The sequence below is a fragment of the Aspergillus pseudonomiae genome (assembly GCF_009193645.1).
Source record: "Aspergillus pseudonomiae strain CBS 119388 unplaced genomic scaffold BDV37scaffold_11, whole genome shotgun sequence".
NCBI lineage: Eukaryota > Fungi > Ascomycota > Eurotiomycetes > Eurotiales > Aspergillaceae > Aspergillus > Aspergillus pseudonomiae.
Genome location: NW_022476003.1, coordinates 250,938 through 268,480, shown reverse-complemented (window position 1 = coordinate 268,480; position 17,543 = coordinate 250,938). Strand labels below are relative to the sequence as shown.

The 17,543-nt window shown below is 49.0% G+C and overlaps 7 protein-coding genes across 7 annotated transcripts; 1 reads left to right on the top strand and 6 right to left on the bottom strand.

Moving 5' to 3' along the window:
* Positions 1-483: 483 nt before the first annotated feature.
* On the bottom strand, positions 484-1,839 carry BDV37DRAFT_290726 (kinase-like domain-containing protein; the record flags this gene model as incomplete). Its single annotated transcript, XM_032088785.1, has 3 exons — positions 484-783; positions 820-1,268; positions 1,341-1,839. 3 exons carry the CDS (start codon positions 1,837-1,839, stop codon positions 484-486), a joined length of 1,248 nt encoding a protein of 415 aa, XP_031944742.1.
* A 656-nt stretch (positions 1,840-2,495) lies between these two features.
* On the bottom strand, positions 2,496-4,745 carry BDV37DRAFT_240955 (uncharacterized protein). The gene is made up of 2 exons (XM_032081125.1): positions 3,048-4,745; positions 2,496-2,993 (listed from the first exon to the last, which is right to left on the bottom strand). Exons 1-2 carry the CDS (start codon positions 4,119-4,121, stop codon positions 2,634-2,636), a joined length of 1,434 nt encoding a protein of 477 aa, XP_031944741.1. The 5' UTR covers positions 4,122-4,745; the 3' UTR covers positions 2,496-2,633.
* Positions 4,746-5,169: 424 nt separating this feature from the next.
* Positions 5,170-7,812, top strand: BDV37DRAFT_240951 (histidine phosphatase family protein). The gene is made up of 3 exons (XM_032081124.1): positions 5,170-6,044; positions 6,096-6,991; positions 7,049-7,812. Exons 1-3 carry the CDS (start codon positions 5,694-5,696, stop codon positions 7,200-7,202), a joined length of 1,401 nt encoding a protein of 466 aa, XP_031944739.1. The 5' UTR covers positions 5,170-5,693; the 3' UTR covers positions 7,203-7,812.
* Positions 7,048-7,812, bottom strand: BDV37DRAFT_240949 (uncharacterized protein). Its single transcript, XM_032081123.1, has 3 exons — positions 7,546-7,812; positions 7,409-7,495; positions 7,048-7,356 (listed from the first exon to the last, which is right to left on the bottom strand). The coding sequence occupies exons 1-3, from the start codon at positions 7,619-7,621 to the stop codon at positions 7,253-7,255; spliced, it is 267 nt and encodes an 88-aa protein (XP_031944740.1). The 5' UTR covers positions 7,622-7,812; the 3' UTR covers positions 7,048-7,252.
* Positions 7,813-8,109: 297 nt separating this feature from the next.
* On the bottom strand, positions 8,110-9,414 carry BDV37DRAFT_269214 (ankyrin repeat domain-containing protein; the record flags this gene model as incomplete). The annotated part of the gene is made up of 1 exon (XM_032084320.1): positions 8,110-9,414. The coding sequence occupies one exon, from the start codon at positions 9,412-9,414 to the stop codon at positions 8,110-8,112; it is 1,305 nt and encodes a 434-aa protein (XP_031944738.1).
* Positions 9,415-10,272: 858 nt separating this feature from the next.
* BDV37DRAFT_279952 (uncharacterized protein) lies at positions 10,273-11,250 on the bottom strand (the record flags this gene model as incomplete). The annotated part of the gene is made up of 1 exon (XM_032086448.1): positions 10,273-11,250. One exon carries the CDS (start codon positions 11,248-11,250, stop codon positions 10,273-10,275), a length of 978 nt encoding a protein of 325 aa, XP_031944737.1.
* A 1,115-nt stretch (positions 11,251-12,365) lies between these two features.
* On the bottom strand, positions 12,366-13,613 carry BDV37DRAFT_279951 (uncharacterized protein; the record flags this gene model as incomplete). Its single annotated transcript, XM_032086447.1, has 1 exon — positions 12,366-13,613. The coding sequence occupies one exon, from the start codon at positions 13,611-13,613 to the stop codon at positions 12,366-12,368; it is 1,248 nt and encodes a 415-aa protein (XP_031944736.1).
* Positions 13,614-17,543: the final 3,930 nt, after the last annotated feature.

Below are 17,543 nucleotides of genomic sequence, written 5' to 3'. Positions count from 1 at the left end.
GTGGTGGGTTGGTCAGAGTCAGCAGAAACAGTCGCAAACTCGATCACAGCATGGGAGAAAACAAAAGTGTGAACATGGAATTCGTGAGCCAGAGGCCTCAATGCAAAATATAAATCGAAATTTGGGGTGGGGTCCTCAGCCATTGAGAATGGAGACAGATCACACTGGAATGCTTGAAATACCCCTTTGTGGACAACGGCGAGGACAGCTCACTGGATATCCACAATCCCACATAGCTGTAACCATTGAAGATATCGTCCGTATGCATATCAAGGTTTAATAGCGGGGCGTTAGTTCGTATCTCGGAAGGGATAGTACGTGGGACTATTATCTTTAGATATTATTACAGCCAACTTTAGATACTGTGACTCCACTTTTCAGCTGAATGCCAGCATGCGTATCGCCGAAATCAGGGCTATGTTGGGTCTCACGTGCTGTCTTTAACTCGTGTTCAGGTATAGAACTGCACATGGATCTTCAGCGTTAAGCATTTCCCAAAGAATAGTTTAAGCTCCGTTCATAATCAGGTAATACCCATTTGACCATCCACTCCGATTTTAGCACCTCTTCAGCAGTCGGCCGCTCTTTCGGCCGGAATGACAGCATTTGGCGCATCAAATCCAGGAACGCAGCTTTTTCGTTTTCTTCAAACTCGTCGCCCACTTTCCGTCTCCACTTCTGCACACCGACCTCAAATGAGTCCTGAAGCGGAGGCCATCTATTTTCCCTATAAGATTCCGTTGGAGACCCCTCCTCATTGAAGAATCGGGATCGTCCTTCCCACTGCCGTCACCACTCCGAAGGCATAGGTCCAAGTACATCAATGCACTGAGATACTATCTCATCCTCATGCACGAAATCGGTGCTAAAAATAGCTTTCATTCCCACGATCTCCCAGATTGCCGTAGCCAGACTCCAGATATCAGAGGGATATGCCAGGGGGGTCTGCGGTTCGAATTTGGCTTCTGGAGCTCGAAACGCGGGTGGCGTATGACAGTCTTGCCCAAGACGAACTTCTGCAGCGGGTGAAAACGCCTCACCAAAGTCACTCAGAAGCAGGTGCGCATCGGATAGTGAGAACTCCTCCGCATATTTCCCCAGGAACAGCGGCACCACCGCCTTAGCTGGCACATTAGGGGGTAATGACTCCCCGTCACATCGGGTGATAGGGACTGTCTCAGGCTTGCCATACTTTTCATATAATTGCTCGATGGATAAGTTATCGAAGCTAGACGGGAGTTTGACCAAAATGTTGCCTAGATGAATATCTAAATCCACAAGTTCTAAGTGTCAGTTTACTGATATCAGACCGGAGTGGATACCGTAATCGCATAACGAACCTCCGTGAACATAACCTTGAGAATGTGTATAAGCCACGGCCTGCGTGAGTCCATATGATAGTGCCCGAGCAACGTCGAGGGAGAAAAGACGGCTAAAGGAAATCTCTCTGAGGTTGCATTGAGCAGGGTTCACCGTGTAGCACGTATGCTTTCCATTTGGACCCTGCACTTTGAATTCGTCCAGGAAACAAGGTACTGAACCACGCCCGGGGTGTACGGGTGAGGATGACGGAAGAGGAGCAGACAGAGTTTTGAGGACTTTTGCCTCACATGGAAGCGAGTTTGCTATATTGACCTTCACTGCAACGTATCGCGTTAGATGAGTATCTAGAGCAAGCCAAACCGTCGAATAGCCCCCAAAGCCAAGTTTGTCTGCAATGTGGTATCTGTCATTTAACACGTCCCCGACCATGATGGGATGGTAGCCTCCAGGCTGATATTCTTCCAGTGTCTCTACACCCTTGATCCAGTTGTACTCGATGCGATGGTTCTCGGCCATCGTGGAGTCCAGCCGCGCCCCTGGCATGAGCTGTTGAGGGAAGGAAAGGGATTGGAATATTGCAATTGAAGGTCTACGTGAGGGAAGCGGTACACAAAACAACACAGAGTTCGTGATTCTTTTCAGGCAGCGGGCCATGGTATATCGGCGTGATCGTTCAAAGACATTGGTGGAGGCGCCCTAGAAACATGAAACGTAGGCTATCCTAAAGTTCACGTCTGTAATTTAGTCAACTAGCCCCCTAGATTAGTCATCTGTAACTAGACCTGGCCTGGGCTGGAAACTGTGAAGTTAAGCTGAAGCGTTTGCTATGGCATGATACTTAACTACAGTCATATAGATGATTTTTTTTCTGCAGCTTGCTGCGTAGAGTCTATAGTACACCGAGTTGGTTTGGAGTCGGGGAGAGTTCTGGTTTTATGTCTTATGCAAGACTTATCGGCACTTACTGCCCAAGACGTACCATATCTGTCCAAGGGTCCACGATCGGTTTCTCGATAAAACGTAAGACCGACGTTAATATGATCATTCAGGGAGGAGTTGGACTATTTAGACAAAGTAGGAGATATTATGCGTTTGTCATGGAGCAAGGGTGAGGATATGCTATTCTGCTCCTCATAGGGCTCTACGAATTAACGAAAAGGAATGTGTATGTAATATCAGCTGCTAATCTATGAAAAGGACAACTATGTATCTCTACATCGTAACCGCTAGGTATTGAATGACAATATCGTAACATGCACATAAACCCAGGATATCCAGACGCCTAACAAGAAGTCATCATACACAACGCCCTAGAATATCCGTGTAATGCTTGGCTTCACCCACATAGGCTTCTCGCATCGATGCGAATCCCGCCAAGTTCGCATTTTCTCCACATCCCACCCGGCAGAGAGCCGCACTTCCTGCGTAGGCGGCTTACTATGGCCCAGTCGCATTGTCCGCACAAAGATACAATGGCCGGAATGATCGTAGGTATACGACAGGCACTCTGGATGCTCATGGCAGGCAGTCCGGCAGGCTTCCATCGAGACGTGTGCCGGCGACTCATTGGGCTCTCTGAAACCACCCCAGTCCCCGTTATCCCAGTCGGCTTTGCTTTCAAAGGTCCCCATGCGCGTGTATTCAAACAGATCCGCGTATAGCAAAGGTTTCTAACAGTGGCAGTTAGTTGTAATTGACGGGAAAATGGTTGCTATTGGACAAACCTTGCGATCACGTTGGTTTTCCCAGTCGATCAGTCCCTTCATGTCTGACAACAAAGTCTTGTGCATGCTGATGACCGGCTGGCACCAATACGCATGGTCGAATGGGATGCTATGGAGCGGATGCGGGTTAAACATGGGCCACAACCCCGACAGTTTGACGCCCTTTTGGTACAGCGCCCAGCCCAGCACGGAGTCCCCACAGCAGTCGCCCTTCACTATATCTTCAAACTGCATACTCAAAGATGGTTCGATGTATTCACCCATAGAACCGTGACGCCTGTGCACCGCCTTGTTCATCGCGCCCCTGGAAAGAACAAACCCTGCGCCGCCGTACGCAAAATACATGGGCTTTCCTTGGGCGATCTCCTGTCCGGGTGACGGCGACCCGAAATACAAGGGCTCTGACGGGTCGTACTGATCAAGGAGGCGGAAGAGATTGTCCCAGACGTAGTAGGTGTCGGACTCCAGGAAAACGTACCACTGCGCGGTCGGGTTCATCTCGTGGGCGCGTTCGACCATGGGCAAGAACTTGAAGCGATCCAGATACCAGCCTTCGTCGCTTCCCACCGCTTGCTCATCGCCCCGCCTCAAGGCCTCATAGGGCTCAAGGTCCGTCACATTGAAGCGGAACGATTCGGGAAGTGTCGCGAGGATGTCGTGCACGCGATGACCATTAAGCTCGCCTTCGCGATCGGAGGCGATGAGGAGGTTCGGAATACAGCGGGTGACGGTCGAGATCTGAGCGTCCACGCGATCAGCGGGCTCGGACGCCCCGATCTTCAGCACGACCTGGATACGTGACAGCACATAGGTGGGGAAGGAGTCACAAAGATGGTCGTCATCCGTGCTGGAACTGGCGGTGAACTGATTTTTGGGAGGAGCGAAACGCGTGGTGGTTTCCCATTCCCAGTAGTCTGCTTCGCCTTTATCCTGACCGGTGGTATGGTGGTAAAGGCCTGCCGGGTGTAGGGAAGTACCATGCAGACTGATCTTCAGCACTGAGGCCACGATCGCCACCAGCAGGATGAATATCAGTAGATTCGTGGTTTTGCGGGACAACGTCTTCCGCGCCATTACCTATGGTGGAATGTCGAGGGATTATATATTGACCTCAATAAAACAAAGTTCAAGATAGTACCAAAAGTGATCGGCCTAGCCTCCATCCATGTAGTATGAATCAATCAGTTAAACAGGCAAAAGGTCACTAAATGTGCTGTTGCACGTTTGGTCACATGGGAAAGAATTTACAATATAGAAGAAGTATCCACAGCGACCATGGTACAATAGAAAAGAAGACCGGAGAAAGTGTCAGGAACCAAAAGAACAGGATAGGTGGCGGAGAAATTGATAAAGGTGGGTTAACTTAGGTTTAAAAGTCAAATCTCCAGACCCAGCTAACGGACGATAGCGGGCGAAGAATCTATTGCTCCATCCCACTTATCTAAACGGATTAAGCCAACATGAAGAGTTAGTCCCTGGGCCAGAAAATTAAATTTCATGGTAACCGTGGGGAGTTTGGGCCCATTGATTTACGTAGGGAAAAGTGACTGGTGGCGATCCATTGTGTCATGGTGGGACCCTTTTCAGCAATATCAGAACCATGGAAAAGAGTAGATGGATTGTGATCATCCCGTTACAGTGAATATCAAGAAGTCCGTCACTGTTGAAGCATTTCAGTGCTCTTCGCATGGTAAGAAGGGGCTCACCCTGTCATATCGTTCTTTGGCGGAAAAACCCTGGCATTATGACAGTTGCTATTGGAAACAAAGTCAATCATCATGTCAGAGAGAACCAGCGAATCAGCCCCAGGCCCCTGTTATAGGCCAGCTGGAGGTCCACTGCGGAACCTCTTGATGGGCCGTTAAACAAATGAGGTTCAGGGTCCATCACCTCACCTGCTGCCAAGAGCCCTGGCGGCGGACGGTCACTGGACCACTTGCCAGGAATTAAAACTGTTGCCTGAGGCGTGTCGTGTCATGCTTGCCAAGACCGTCTAGTGCTCTTTATTACGTACCTGGGCGATCCTGGTGTCGCGTCGAATATTATATCAGTCAAGATAGACACCACTGAACAGAATATGGACAGAATTACTCCGTAAAGTGATGGCCCATGGCGATTTTCCATTATTGTCTATGTTTTAATCAGAAATATCAAGGACTTTTTTCTTTCCTCTTTCTATAGTCTAACGTACACATTAAGGTCAACTTTTCTAGCCGGGTCACATACACACATAGAATCTACACCTTTTGCCTCGCTGCATTTGTGAATACCTTAGACATGAGTCGTGATCGTTGCCATTGCAGCGCTGTCTAGTATTGAACTCTTGGCCCACTGGGCTAGGTCAAGCTGGACATGCAGAATGATGCCTCGGGTAGGAGGTGCGCCTAGAATGCCGAGCAGCCCCACAGGAAGAAACCATGGACCATGCTGAACCACAAGAAGCTTTGACAGAACACACGTGCTCTGGCACTGTTATAGCAACTGTTTATATTGTCGTTGAATTGTAGCGTCAAATCGGTTGATTGTTTCGGCAAATTCCGAGGGCTGCACCACGTGGGAGATGGCCGCACGTGAGTGGTGGACATGTCACAGTCCAACTTCAACTCATAATTTATAAATAAAAGCCACACGCACAATGGCAACAAGATGCTATCGGTGTACGAAGGTCTTCTAGAAATGATTTCACTCATTTTAACCCTCCTCTCCGGGACGCCATCGTTCGCGTCTCGAGATACCTTCTATCCGCCCCTCAACCACACCACCTTCATCACCAATGCCTCCCTTGGCACGTACGGCGGCATCTACAACGCGCCGGCCGACCAAAGCAGCCCCTTAGGTGATGTATACAACTACTGCAGTATGCCTCATCCTACCGAGGATACATACTCACTGCCACCTCCTGTTGCCAATCACTCCATTACCGCTCGCCTTGTTTATCTTGAGTATCTCCAGCGCCATCAGCGTCGCACTCCCTATAACATTCTTCCGGGTGGCGAGGTATGTCGTGGTTTACGGTAGCATTCTCCAACTATTTGCTGATTGTCACAGAACCAAGAGTACAACTGCGACAACATTCATCCCCATCTCTACGCAGCACCAGCTTCTCAGTGGACCCTTCCGGCGACAGTCTATGGTCAAGCCTACTCCGACCCGTCCAACCCATTCTTGAATAGCTACGTCAATGGATCCTGCCAGTATCCGCAGCTTACGATCGGCGGCCTTCTAGACGGTTACCAACACGGTCGCGATCTCCGCGCCGTGTATGGCGACCAGCTCGGCCTGATTCCCGACTCGCCCGAGGGGAAGGTCTGGTTCCGCTCTAGCTCCTCCGCCCTAACCCAGGGCTCAGCGGGCGGTGTCCTCCGTGGAATCTTCCCCGAGCACTCAGGGCCAATCCCGCTCCACCAGCAGGCCTCCAGTATTGACACTGTTGACCGCGGCTTTCCCTGTTCCGCTCGGGACACGCTGCTCTCATCTATTCAATCCACCGCGGAATGGAACGAACATCTATCCGTCACTGAGCCACTACGCACGCGCTTATCTACCATGTTTAACGCCACTGGGTCTTGGACTTCGACCTTTGACCACTTCGCCGACAATTTCCAGGCCCGTCTATGCAACGGCTACGAACTTCCCTGCCGCGTAGGGGATGAATCCGACTGCGTGACAACCGACCAGGCAAATGAGGTTTTCCGCGCCGGCGACTGGGAATGGAACTACTGGTGGCGGACCAACGCGAACGCCACGCAATACATCCAACTAGTGGAGGGACTCTTTATCGGAGAAATCGTGAGGAAACTGGAGGCCGTAGAACAGTCCAGGTCCGACTTAGTGTACAGCCATAATTTCGTGCATGATGGCGATATCGGACCAATCCTTGGTGCGTTGGGGATCAGATCACTTCGCTGGCCGGGAATGGCATCGAACATTGCTATTGAGATTTGGTACGCTGATTCCTCTTGCTCGTTTCTTGTGATCGACCTTAGCTAATCAGACAACAGGGAAACCTCCGAGTCGGAATTCTACGCTAGAGTTCTGTACAGTGGATCTGCGATTGAGACCATCCATGGTACCCTGGATTGGATCCCGTTGGCTGCGTTGATCAACATCCTGAAGCCGTTCATCCCCGACGATATTATATCGATGTGCAACTAATGATGATTATTCTTGTATAATATTATACCATGTGCAACCGAGTGCATCAATCAGTCATCACAGCAGTAACAATACACCCCATCTGTGCAGCACTGAGGAAACCGTCCATGACAACACACCGCGTGTGAACAAGGGGAGGAGCATGTGTAGCAGCCTAGAATGCTCAGTTCATCTCCACAGCTAAGATGAATAAAGACGTAACGTACGGCTCTCATCGGTCCCGAGCCCTAGAACACTCTGCTCCGACTTCAAGGCTGGGATTTTATGACCCTCCTTTGATGTCGTTCGTAACGCTGCATTTGTTAGCATATCTGTTCCATTCCCATCAGAAGGTAAGTAGTACAAGTGTATTGATGTTGCACGGCACTCGCGACACCGACGACGGTGAGGAGCATCGTGGTGATAGACTTTAAGTTCATGGTGGATGGTAGGATCTCAGTCGGTTCCGGATAACGGAGACACAAAGACGTTAATTCAATCTACTTTCTAGCTCGAAGATAGTAGGGCTGCTTTATACGTATATGTTAGAATCAGGTGCGGATGTCATCTGCTGCTGGGATTGGGTGTCATATGCCCTAATTCATCAGCTGATCACGTTGCATTCCAAGACCAATCCCTGTGCTTGTCGCAATGCTGTCATGTTTATGTGATAAATGGTATTCTATAAATGTCTATATGAGTCAATTGCGACATGCAGATAGAAATGTGAAAGAATCATGATAAATACAAGAACTGGTGAAAGAAAAGAATATGCCCGGTTCTACCAAGGGTATCCAACAAGACAATCAACCATGCTACACCGTGCTTACAATACCCGAACCACTGATCTAGGGGAGATATAAGTACAATGTCTAGCGAATATGCAGAAAATATAAAAGATGTAGAAAAGTAAACTACTGATCTGGACTCAGGTTCTCCTCCGAGGTCTTAGCCGTCTCTCCCATCGCCCTGTCTGAGAAGGAGCTCCTAGAATTCTATTAACTAGCCGTTTGAGATGAAGTTCCCGAGCTAATTTCAATGCAGCTTTTCCATTGGCGTTAACAGCCTGCCGTTCAGGATACCGATCCAGCATCCTATTGCAAGCTTCGCAGGCGACGTCCATGATCATTTGCTCCTCGGCTGACAGTGGACGAGGGCGCCACCGTTGCTGATTCTGGGCAGTACCATCTGGGTTACGTGCTGGGGCGGGCGGATTCTCGTTATATATGTGGCCCCATGTACTCGCCAGTAGTGTGTGCAACGGTGTTCCCTGCGCGCTCCCAGCACCGATATTGACATCGATATGACGAAGGAGCTCCTGCAGAATATCCAGATTCACTGGCCTTTGTCTACAGGCGAGGTGGAGAGCTGTTTCTGCGATCCCAGCGATATGACCCACATCGACGCCACGCTCAATGTAGAGTTTCGCGACATCTGGCTTCCCAGACTCTACAGCCGGGAATAACGGGGTGCGACCTTCGGAGTCGTAACTATTGAGGCTGGCAGCGCACTCACGACACAGTACGTGTATCAGGTCCATTGCATCATCGCGGAGTGGTGCAACGTGCCATGCTCCTTCTTGTGAGGTCCGATGTGCGGCTAAAGCCAGCCTCAGTCCCATACGAGCCGCACGCTCGATTAAAGGAACCGGAAATGTCCTGACCACTTTGTAGGTGGCATCTGGAGTGATATTTGGAAGCAGTATTCTATGCTGTTGAGTCTGGTTATAGTGGTCAAAATGATCGAGCAGCCTTTCATACCCATATTCATACGTCTTGTCCCCGGTAAAGGTCATCAACCAGTTAGGAGCGCTAGCCCGAATTCCGGTATCCTGTCGTAGAACGTCTTCGTCAGGCTGTGCAGCGCAAAGCAAATCGAAGCACCTGTCTGCTCTGTAATGAACCGCCACAGCGAGGGGACTCCAACCACACTTTGTCCAGCATTCAGGCGGTAGCCCGCCCTCCAGCATAAACTGCAGTCGGTCGTGACGATCCAGCGCAATGCAGTGCGTTACGGGGTCATCGTCTCGATAGACAACGGGTCTTCTAAGATGGCCGTCCTCTTCCAGCTGTCGGAAATAGTTGTCATTGCGCCAAGTTCTCCATTCTTGATCGTTCGTGAAAACATAAAAACGGTTGCTGAGGAGTAGCTCTCTTAGCCGGACCTGGCTGAGAACCCGAATGCCAGCTGACTGGATTTGAGTTACATCAATCAATTCCCATAGGTCCGTCATACGCACGAAGTCGATGATTCTTCTCATCACCTCCACCGGGACACGCTGCGTAAGGTAGTTCGGCCCCATTGCATCTTCGCGTGAGCTGGCGGATTCCGCTTCGTCAGCCATATTGCACAGCAGAGCAGATTGGGATCTTCAGATTTAACTAAGAACGCTTAGACAATGAATGTTTCTCGCTATTAATGATAGTATAGACTGACATGACTACATTTCAACTTGGAAACAGCCAGGGTTTTAAATCCATACAGAGCTTCGACATAGTAGGTCCTCCCCATTGACCTAGCCCTTGTACAAAGGCCACTGAATGAATAATATGAAGGACAATGTCGGATTCATACTGTAAGAACGCAAATTGAAAAGGAAGATAAAGCGTCTCGTACATCACAGTATCTACCGTAGCTTAGGAATGAATTGCATCGCAGCCGATCCCAGCATAGGATTGGTTTGATGGTGATAATACCCATTGTTAAAAAGGAGAAAACGTATTTATGCGAAACATGGCTCTGGAGGAGACCTGATCAAACACGCTTTGTTTTAAGTATAGGTCAGGTATGAATCTTTCATGCTTTCTGAAGAAAGCGTATTGAGCTTATAATGCTATTCTTTGTAAGTAGGATTTCGCCCAGCACCAAAGGTCTCTTTGATCATAATGTCAACATTGGATGCATTATTTGCCATATTGTAAGCTTGCTTATCGCAAAAAGCATTCATTTAGGTAAGATAATCATAAGCCCATCAAAAGAAAGAGACAGCACAAAAGAACAGGGATTAACAGCGACAAGCATGGAAATGCAAACGCCTGTAGTGAAAACAAAGTAATACAGAGAGTACATATGTCTGGCCACATGATACAATTCATGCGTTCCAAGATGATCGGCACATAGGGCACTGTGCTTGACGACCATCCTTCTGGCATGCTTTTGTCCACTGGTCCATACAAGACTTATGGAAGTTGGCACCACATCGCCTCTTGCACCAGACAAGCACCTGGGCATGTCCTTGAAAGGAGCTGTTAGGGGCTGAGAATTGCTTTGTTTGGTTTCCCCCCCTGGAATTCCCACCGTTGTTACCACTGGGCCCTTCGCCATTGTTGGTCGAATGTTCTGACTCCCCTAATGGCATTAAGCAAATTGAACACTCCCCGTCGACCTGCCCACGAATTACCGAGGACCCTGCAGAGCCCGTGGATCCAAGTCTTCCTGGAGCTGTCATTGCCGCGATGTCGAGATGTTGGGTCCCTGTGGTTCCAGCTCTTATGGCTAGCGACTCGAGTGGGTGTCCAGTATGACCAGCCATTGTCGACAAGTATCGTTCCCTTTCCCGTTGCAAGGTAGCACTTGCAGGTATCACAGCCCTCGTCGCATGAGCGCCAAGAGTCCTTAGGCCCGCCGCTGTGGCGCTCAGTTCAGAAAGTTGCGTGTGAAGCTGTGTGACAACTTGAGATGTCCGGTCCATCGTGTGCCGCAGTTCTGTGCTAAGGTCGTCCTCCAACCATATCTGATCCATCAACGCCCTTAGATCCGTCTGGAAGCGTTGTATCTGCGCGCCCCAGGTCACAATTAGATCGGGTGCTTGTGCCTGACGGTGAGTTCTGCAAAGAACTAGTGATGCCAAATCCTGAAGGTAGTGATCTATGGGGCGTCCGACATGAAGATCCTCAGTGGCCCGGTCAAGGAGCCTACAGGCAGCGGTGGAATCGGAAGCGGGGATATATTGATGGCATTGGTGTCCTTGTGGGGTGGCGTATCCAGCACAGCAAGGGTCTTCTCCAGGGTGGAGGTTTATGATATCGGCAACATGACGGAAAAGTCGACCTGTTGAGGGTATGGACATGGTGACAACCTTCGCGTTGAGGACAGAGTAAAGTAGACATTTTGTTCTCGGCGTGGTGAGGTAGCTATAAGCAAAAGGAGATCTTCTGCTTTGAAAAGGGATGATCAGCCAAATGACTTACGATGGGGAGGGGTTTTGAATGGCATTTTATATCCGATATATACTGGCGAGGGGCAAAGCCATACTCACTTGCGTTGCCACACGGTCGCAGTTGGCCTCGGGATCGACCACCATCAGCCAGTTCGGGCAGGATATTCTCGTGGCTCAGGATTAATCCCTGGTTCTAGACTATCCAAGAAGCTGTTATTGGTAGAGGACATCAATGTGAAGAGTATTGAATATGCATCCCGGGCGGCACGAACCTTAAGTTAAATACTCGGCACACATTGTGATAGGTTCATCCGGTGGTAGACTGTGCACTGTTAATAGCCAATTCACCAACAGGTCTTCCAACAAAGACATGTAGGGATTCCCTCTTAGCTTTGGGCTTTGTGCCAATGTACTTGTACCGATTTGGTACTGAGCTGATTCACACGTGAAACCAGAAATAGGAGCCAAACCTGTTTCCATGACTGTTTCTGTAGCATGGACCATGGAACAAGGACGTGGCTGGGTTCTATTTCTCACACTGTCACGTTTAGATGGCACTCATTGTAAGGTTACATCTGTATTCTAGAGTTACGGTGTGCTTGTGCAGCGGTTCACCGTCTTGCTATGCCTCAATCAATCCGTACAATGCAACAGCGATAGACTCATTGCAAAGGCATCATCCTCGATAGACAAATATAAAAGACGTTAGCCATACATACATTATGCCGATAGCTGCTGCGCCCTTACACTTTCTACCACTGATCTTGAGACCAAAATCTAAACTTCGCGTATCCCAGTTGGTTCTCTAAGGCTATTCTGGGTGGAGATGGAAAATGATGGAGATAATCGAATTAGTTATATGACATGGAAATGAGAGACATGTTGTTTGAACGATCATAAGGAGGGTCCAAGCCAGAGCCAGCTGCATTGATAACAATCAAAATGAGATCAAAGATATTTCAGGACGCAGTGATGTAAGAAGAGGCCTGGCAGTAAGCCATGTATTTTTGAAGCTCTTGGCTACCTTACTCGTCGCAGTCCTCTCCAGCGCCAGCATCAGCGCCAACACCGGCATTGGCGCCGACGTTTCCACCGACGTGTCCGCCCACATTGGCACCGACCCCTGCACCAGCATTACCAACAAGACCAGCGATACCACCGAGGATACCTCCAACATTGGCTCCAACACCGGCACTAAGATCACCGTTAGCACCAACGCCAGCGCCGACATCACCACCGACATTGGCTCCTCCACCAACATCAGCGCCAGCGTTGCCGCTAACATCACCTCCAACGTTGCCACCGACATTTGCACCAGCATCCCCGTTAGCACCGACACCTGCGCCGACATTGGCTCCTCCATTGACATCTCCGCCAGCTCCAAGATCACCACCAACGTTGACACCGCCAGAAACATCTCCACCAACATCAGCGCCAGCGTCACCACTAGCACCAACATTACCACCAACATTACCACCACCGGAGACATCTCCACTTCCACTGGCGCCAGCATCGGCTCCAGCATCACCACTAGCACCAACGTCACTGCCGGCATTGACACCTCCTCCAACAGTGGTACTACCAGAAGCATCACCACCAACGTTAGCTCCGCCGCTAACATCTCCTCCAGCGTTGGCACTGCCACTAACGTCGCCGCCAGCACTCGCACCGGTATCTCCGCTGGCGCCAACATCTCCACTGCCCGTGGCACTCACGCCAGCTCCGGCGTCACCACTGGCATCTCCTCCAACGTTAGCACCACCGCTAACATCTCCGCTGCCGCTGGCACCAACGTCAGCTCCAACGTCACCACTAACACCGGCATTGGCACCACCACCAACATTGGCGCCGACACTACCACTACCACTGACGCCTCCGCTCACACTTCCGGTAACACCACCACTGACACTGGCGCCTGCAGAGGCACTAGGGTCGGTTCCGAAGCTGACGCTCACGCCAATCCCATGGCCATTCTCACATTTTTCGCAGACGGTGGGAGTCACACTAACAGCGCCGCTGCTAGTCGCGCTACCGGAAGCCTCGCATGTTTCACAAGAGGTAGTGGAAGTGGCCGAGCCGTGATGGCCGAGCCATTCAATAAGAGGCAGGAAGGTACGAGACTGCAATCCAGCACGATCTCTGGATGGGGGGGTAATGGGGGTACCGATTCTGCCGGGGACGTTCGGCAGGGTACCATTGTGCGGTATCACAGACACCGGGACCGCCAGGGTCGAGGTTGCCCCAAGGGCGAGGGTATAAAGAGCGTAACGCATATCGAAAATTAACAAATATAAAACCGTTTAACGAAAGATGAATGACTTTTTTGTGGATTTTTGAGTGAAGTGGAAGGAAAGAATGTTGATGCTGGCTGGATGACAGGATAATGGGAGTGCATTGCAGGCCTTTATATAGACGTGACTTCTCCCTTTTTGCGCACTTGATGTTGCTATCCAGACTCCGATGGAACCATACCTCCTAATTGAACTAACGATGAAACCATTCTACTCATGGCATGGGCAAGATTAGCTGTAGATCTGCGTTTCACAGAAGGACGCCATCGAGAGACCCAACCCTAGTGTGGAAATGTGCTTAGCTAGACCGGATTGGTAAGTCGGGCTTTTGGGGTCCTCGGTTTATACTTCAAGAACAGTATAGGCGCTGGTGTACGGTGACCTGCTTTTTTAATGTCTTATATTTGTGATCCCCTTTACTACATAGAATGCAAGTAGGTTGACTGATAATCACGATATTTTGCAATTGAACTCGAGAAACAACAGCGGCTCTGCAGTGTCTTCTCCAAACACCATATCTCTTAACCCGATAAACGCACCAAGTCAGCGTACCCCAACACCCTATCCCCATTCCGACGGACGGGATGCCCTGGCCCCTAGGGCTCGGAGTCAGGGTTAGTGTCGGTTCACTCCAAAACCTCTCCATGAATCATGCCCATCGACCATCGATCTGAAGTATAATTAGAAACCGTGTTTGCATGAATCAAGCTACAAGCGCAAATAAACTTTTTAATGTGGGGAAATATGGCAGCAAAGGAACAATAGAGAGAACGCATCTTCAATGTGAAACGGTCGGGGAGGGTCTTCGCTTTTCTTGTGCTAGGGCTACCCACGGTGATTTAACCATAATCGGTAAGCCGGGATTGCCGGCTAGTTTTCGGGTCGAGCTCTTTGGTGCCCTGAAGGACTCAAACTCAATTATGAGAACTTCCTTCCGATATCGCCGGGCCAGTAGTCTAGGACTATTCAGCATGATGCAATAGGCCTACCTCTTCTACTTTCCGGTCTATAGGAGAAGTATACTATGGATATTGAAGAGTTGAGATGTTTGGCAAGAGAGGAAGCGTACTGTTAGAACGGCTTCCCAGCAGAATATTCTTTCACAGCCAGTGCATGTAGAGTGACTGACACGAAGCAATGATATTGCCAACACCGTATTTCGAGGCAAGACAACCCGCATGATTGAAACAGACTAGCCCACACTGAGACCATTTAATGGGGCTTGATCTCTAGAGCTCGAAAGGTGCCCCCCTTTTTTTAAGTTTTCCTTTTGCTCAACCCTTTTGGGGACTCAAAAGTCGAAACAACTCTAAAAGATCCACCACAGCCACTAAGGCCGATCTGGAGCAGGGACGAACGCATCATCGCCCGCACGAGGGGAGGTTCATCGACCACTCGGGAAGTGGATCAACCGTAAAATACCCGAACCCCTGGATCGATGCCGAGCCCTAATTTACCTGAACCACCCCAGGAGTTTCTGGTCGTACATTCCACAAATAGGATAATGATCTCCCAATGGTGTAAATCAGTCTGTTCCCAATTATAGGACAAGCCTTCTGCCCTGGTGCTTGTGGTTGGTTAGTTGTGGTCAGTGGTTCGGGTTCAAGCTCGGGATCGAAGTCCCACTCAATAGGGTTCGGACTAGGGGAATAACCATCAAGAACCGAAGTTGACCCGGGCCCAATGTTTGATCATGGATGGTTCTATTTTTGTACTACTATATCACGGAAAGTGTTGCTCTGTATTTGAATATCATTCTGCCGGTTATGACACATTGTGCAGTTTAAGAAATATGTGCCTGCATCTAAGTAGGGAAAATTGCTCCCCTATCCTACAACTCGCGGTTGTTTCTGTCGATGCTTCATGTGCGCGCCAAGCTGCTCAACAGTGCTTGAGTGAACACTATCTTAAATGCGATCACGACCCTGGGGCCTAACTCTTCCAGATCAGAGCCACACAATATCAGTGTGCCTTTGAATGCATCCTTCCGTCTCTAAACTGGTCTCCACCACGATGATCTGTAGGATTCTGAGACGATGACGGTCATAGCACTCTCCGCTTACATTCCGAGTACCTAATAAGCACCAGAGATCCTGCAGGATATCCAATCCTTGCGGAATGTCTCAAGTATTCCATTAGTCCTAGCCTATGGCGACTCCACTAATAAACGATCGGCTCATATACTACTCCATGGCAATAACACGGGATTCCAAGCCGAATCCACAAACAACAGTCTATATAGACCCATGGAACTGCACTCAGGTATTCCGCTGAATAATACGGTCCAGACGGTTCTACCCATCAAGGCATCACACAATATGTTCCGCGATAGATCGAAGACAGATGGCCCAGAACGCCCTATTCGGCATTTGGCCTATCATGCCAAATAGAAAAGTTGTTTCGACCATCCCTAGAATAGAAAATGTTTAGGTTCTTCCATGGATGTGCTTTGAAAATCAAGGCCTGAGGGAGTGGCGGTCCAGAGACCTGGTATCCCTAGCCGTGCTTCGTAGAATAGTCCATTTTCACTCATTGATGAAGGTCACAGGCGGGGTACGCAAGGGAAAGGAAGGATGAAGCAATGGTACGAAGGATGCGGCCATGTCAAATGGGGTTGTGATCTGAGTTTCTCCGAGATCCTTCCGCTATGCTTTCTCGTCAGTAGCGGTCCATAGGAATAACCTCTTGCTCAACGAAGGAAGCTCTTATATCTGCCCGAGCCCGGTAAAGACAGTCGTTAGTCACATCGGATGTTTGAGGATTCAAATTTCTATACAGCAAAGGCCATAATTTCCTTAGTTTTTCATTGATCGTGCTCTACCAATCCCATGGTGGTTTATACATTCTACAGTATGATCCTGGTTCTGTACCAAGATATAATGATGCTAGAAAGAATCTGAGAAAGTACACAACATAGCGGGGAGATGTCATGTAGCTTTTACCCGTTTAGATACAATGTGATAATTCATTGATGAGCCCTGTCGCCTCAATGATGGTTTGACATACCCAAAGAACCAACCTTGTAGCCGTATCCTAGAGTAAGAAGTCTTAGAAGGCTATCACATGTCCCAGTGTGTCCCTGCTTACTTTTCCTGACGTTTTCGGGACAGAATCAGAACAGTCAGACACGAAAAGCCAATATATATATATTTCCCATATAACATATTGATCCTCATAACAACAAAATAGGCTTTAGAGGGAGTAATAAAATAACTGGAATAAATCGTGAACAGAACAAGTAATACGAGTTCTTTACTTTAATGTGCTAAATTTATTTGTATCTTTTGGGAGACAACCAGCATTCGGTGGTGTTCATTGTCTCCATCCAGCATCGCGTATAGAATGCGCTATACCCATATAGGAATGGACACTAACGCTAGATGGACTAGAAGATACCTAAACAGGTTAGACTGTCTATGTTTCTACAGAAGCTTAAGAAGTTGTGCAGCGATGGAAGGGAAGAGCTAACTGGAAAAGTGTAGTCGAGCAATCCTCCAGGTCAAAATAACATCAGATGATAACTGGACACCCAACTTACTCACGGGTGCGATAAGTTACTCTTTCCACCGAGCCGAGGGCTTGATGCCTCACTTGGACCACACTACATACATGCCTATCATGTAAGGCTGAACATTAAACTGAACATCAGCTAAGACTCAATAAGACTTCTGATAAACCAGTCAAAATCCAGAAGCATTATCTCCATGAGCCATTTTTATGACTCATAGTACATTCAATCGGACGCCATGGCAATTGCTCTCTCAGTACAAGCCATCCGGAAAGCTTGGGGGAAGCGCCAATATCGTTGCACAAAATACCCCCTCTTATAAATCTCGACCGATTTCTTTGATTGTCCGTCATCTTGAGGTACACGTCCTCCCGGTTACATATTTTCAAAAAAAAAGGGGTTAT

Bases quoted from the DNA above. Each gene is read 5' to 3' on its own strand.
- BDV37DRAFT_240951 (XM_032081124.1), top strand. From the start codon at position 5,694: ATGCTATCGGTGTACGAAGGTCTTCTAGAAATGATTTCACTCATTTTA. The intron at 6,045-6,095 runs GTATGTCGTGGT...TGATTGTCACAG, and splicing joins ACATTCTTCCGGGTGGCGAG to AACCAAGAGTACAACTGCGA. The intron at 6,992-7,048 runs GTACGCTGATTC...ATCAGACAACAG, and splicing joins AACATTGCTATTGAGATTTG to GGAAACCTCCGAGTCGGAAT.
- BDV37DRAFT_240949 (XM_032081123.1), bottom strand. From the start codon at position 7,621: ATGAACTTAAAGTCTATCACCACGATGCTCCTCACCGTCGTCGGTGTC. The intron at 7,496-7,545 runs GTACTACTTACC...TAACAAATGCAG, and splicing joins CGTGCAACATCAATACACTT to CGTTACGAACGACATCAAAG. The intron at 7,357-7,408 runs GTACGTTACGTC...TGAGCATTCTAG, and splicing joins GCTCGGGACCGATGAGAGCC to GCTGCTACACATGCTCCTCC.
- BDV37DRAFT_240955 (XM_032081125.1), bottom strand. From the start codon at position 4,121: ATGGCGCGGAAGACGTTGTCCCGCAAAACCACGAATCTACTGATATTC. The intron at 2,994-3,047 runs GTTTGTCCAATA...TGCCACTGTTAG, and splicing joins AAAACCAACGTGATCGCAAG to AAACCTTTGCTATACGCGGA.